Source organism: Plectropomus leopardus, unplaced genomic scaffold (assembly GCF_008729295.1).
Source record: "Plectropomus leopardus isolate mb unplaced genomic scaffold, YSFRI_Pleo_2.0 unplaced_scaffold26712, whole genome shotgun sequence".
NCBI lineage: Eukaryota > Metazoa > Chordata > Actinopteri > Perciformes > Serranidae > Plectropomus > Plectropomus leopardus.
This window is the reverse complement of record NW_024629060.1, coordinates 1-3,056: the sequence shown is the minus strand read 5'-3', so window position 1 is coordinate 3,056 and position 3,056 is coordinate 1. Positions and strand designations below refer to the sequence as shown.

Sequence of the window (3,056 nt, the reverse complement as noted above, 5' to 3'; positions counted from 1 at the left end):
TTTTGAAATCATTTTTTAAATATACTGACTTCGTGCAGTTTGTGGGAACATTTCTTGTCAAGTTGACGTCATTGCCTTTTTTCCCCCAGGTTTTTTTAAAAGAAGTTGCACCAATCTGCTAAGGGTTCAAAGGTTTAAATACTTGTGAAAGGTGTCTGAAAGCAGCACAAGAAAAGTGACATTGCTCTGGGTTTGAAAGGGTTAAGGCACTGTGAGTGGTGATCCTGCACGACACATTTCTATGTTTCCCACCAGTGTTCCGACCTGTAATAATTGGGTACGTTTCCGCTCTGGAGGTCGAGGAGCTGACAGGGGTGAACTTGGCTGGCGTGCCACGAGTCCTCAGTGTCAGCAGGCCGTGTGTTGGTCACATGGAGGATGTCGTTGAGGGACACAGCTAAGGTTCCATTGGCGCCGGCAGGGAGACACATGTTGACACGGACGTAGAAGGAGTCCCCAGATGATGTCTCACTGCTCTGCAGCTGCTGCAGCAGCGTTTCGTAGTCTGAACAGGCAGAGCAGGACATCACAATTAAAGCCACTGTCTATCTGTAATAGTGATCAAGAATGACATTTTTAAAACTGCAAAGAATATCTGCATGAATTCTGCAGGTTTGTGCTGCTTAGACATTATTAACATATATATACTAATCTAACATGTCTTCACCTGCTGTACACTATGACTTCAGGTGTAGACATATAAGCTCCACTGTCCATTTCAGGTAGAACATCTTACTATGCTATAACCACCAACAGGTTTAAGGAAGATTTGTATGGAAGCTAATTAGAAACACGAAATTTTAAACTTTAATAGCCACTGAAAACTTAATGTTGAATTTACAAATGTTTTACTCTGAATTTATACGACATAACAGCGCAAGATGGCAACGCCCGTATCTTGGATATTTTAACCTCACGTAAGCATAGAGGGGGTAAGTGGGGACTCGTCATCCATCTCTATATACAGTCTAAGTTGTTCATGTATGTTTGTGTGAGTTTGTGTACGTGTGTGTGTGTGTGTGTGTGTGTGCACAAAAGGTAATGTAATTTCTTAAAAATTAAATTGCAAAGTGTAGAAATGCATTCTTCTGTTGCTTTTTTCATCATTTTGTAATTTCATGATCCTGGAAACACAGCATGAACACAAATGGTCCAACTGCTGCTGTGAGGCAGTAAATTCCTTTTGTTTATTGAGGACAGAGTGGAATTAGTTTTAAAGATAACAAAAGTCTTGGTTGATGTAAAGTAATAGTAACTGGTAAATGGACTGCACTTGTGTTTTTCTAGTCATTTGACCAGTGTTTTCACACTACATGTCACATTCACCCACTGACACACACATTCACACACTGGTGGCCGATGCTACTGTACAAGGTCCCACCTGCTATCAGTAACCAATCAACAATACACAATCAGCCGCCCCCCCAGTTCATAGGAAATGTAGTCTAATATAGATTTTTTTTATGATAAAAACTAATATTTTGACTTAAAGAATGAGGAAATATAGTATGTAAAATGGATCAAAATAATTTATACTGAGACGTACCATCTATGTCACAAGGAGCAAAAAGAATTTTATGTACATGCCGCGGGACGTACCATCTTGCCTGGGCCGAAGGGAGAGGTGACAGAGGCCTGTGACCTGGCCAAGAGCCCACATAGCTTCCTCTAAAGTGGAATCCTCCAGCACCATCCTCAGAGCCTTCTGGTTCTGCTCGTACTTCACCTGCACAACAACAACAGTACCATGAGAAACCCGTCACAGGATGCAGAATGGCGGTGTTCAGAGACACAGTGAAACCCACCTCCACTATCTGTGAGCCGGGGCTGATGCCCACAGTATGCGCAGCGGAGCCCTCTGTCACCTGGTGCACAAACACTCCGCTCTTGTTGCCTCCCACCACAGCCAGCTGGCTGAGCAGCGCCTCCCCCTGGAAGGAGATGCTGAGAACACGGCCGTTGACGCGAATTGCTTTGGGACGAGAACGCATCAGGAAGGGAGGGGCGGAGGTTTTTGACAGACTGGAGAGAGAGTGATAGGAAGGAATACTTCATTAAACATTCTGATTATTATAAAGATCATTTAAGGATTGTTTCCCTTTCTAGAACAGAAAAATGCTACTTCTCACTGAGCACAGAGAAATCCTTTCATACTATGCAGCATTTACAGCTAAAACCAAGGTGGTCTGTAAAGCTAAACTGTTGGAGTACTCTCTTAAATGTGAGAATCAGAAGTCGCTATCCGCTCTATATGCACTGGATGAGCTCTTATATCTCTTATTATTATAAGGAGTCCAAGCAGCAATATTTACTGCTGTAGCACTATTGTTTTTGTTGTCATTATTCTTCTTTCTTTCTCGCCTCTTCTTATTTTTTCTGCTGAAAGTGGTCATACAGCAAAAAGTGTCAGACAAAAACTTGTTAAAATTTGCAGGTGGATTGCAAATTCTACACTATGCTCAGGCGCAAAAAATAACACTCATATAACTCAGGTGTCGCTTTAACCCTGTCCCTATATTAACCCTTTATCAGGCATTGTAACATAGTTGACATATTTTGTGATCAAATCGCTTTGCTTAAAGCATTAAAAAAACACAATTTCATACAGATGTTTTTATACAATACATTTCAGTATTTTGATTATGTTATAATTCAAAATTAAATTCTATTTTCATTATATTAAAGTGAAAGTTTTTTCAATACTATACATTTTAAACTGATTTTGTTACTCATTTTATATTTGTATTTATTTTTGTTCTTTTATTTGTTTATTTGATGAAGTTATTTTTTCCTGGATTTTTATTATATAACATTAACTTTTTTAACCATATATTTTCTACAAATGTTTTTGTTTACTAATTTAATTTTTTTTCTATCTCTTTATTTTTTTACATTTATTTTTATATGTTTATTGTATGAAGTCAATTTTATTTTCAGATATCTATTATATTACATTGACCTTTGCACTTTTTACAATGCATTATGCTGGGAAAATGTTTTTTTATTTATAAATGTATGCATTTTGTTAAGATATTCTGCAATCTACAATGTATTTT

General features: G+C 38.3%; 1 protein-coding gene across 1 annotated transcript; it reads right to left on the bottom strand.

The window, feature by feature from the left end:
- Positions 1-264: 264 nt before the first annotated feature.
- On the bottom strand, positions 265-2,022 carry LOC121967030 (caspase recruitment domain-containing protein 14-like; the record flags this gene model as incomplete). Its single annotated transcript, XM_042517086.1, has 3 exons — positions 265-505; positions 1,600-1,726; positions 1,806-2,022. Coding segments are annotated over 3 exons (585 nt in total), but the record flags the coding sequence as incomplete, so codon positions are not given.
- Positions 2,023-3,056: the final 1,034 nt, after the last annotated feature.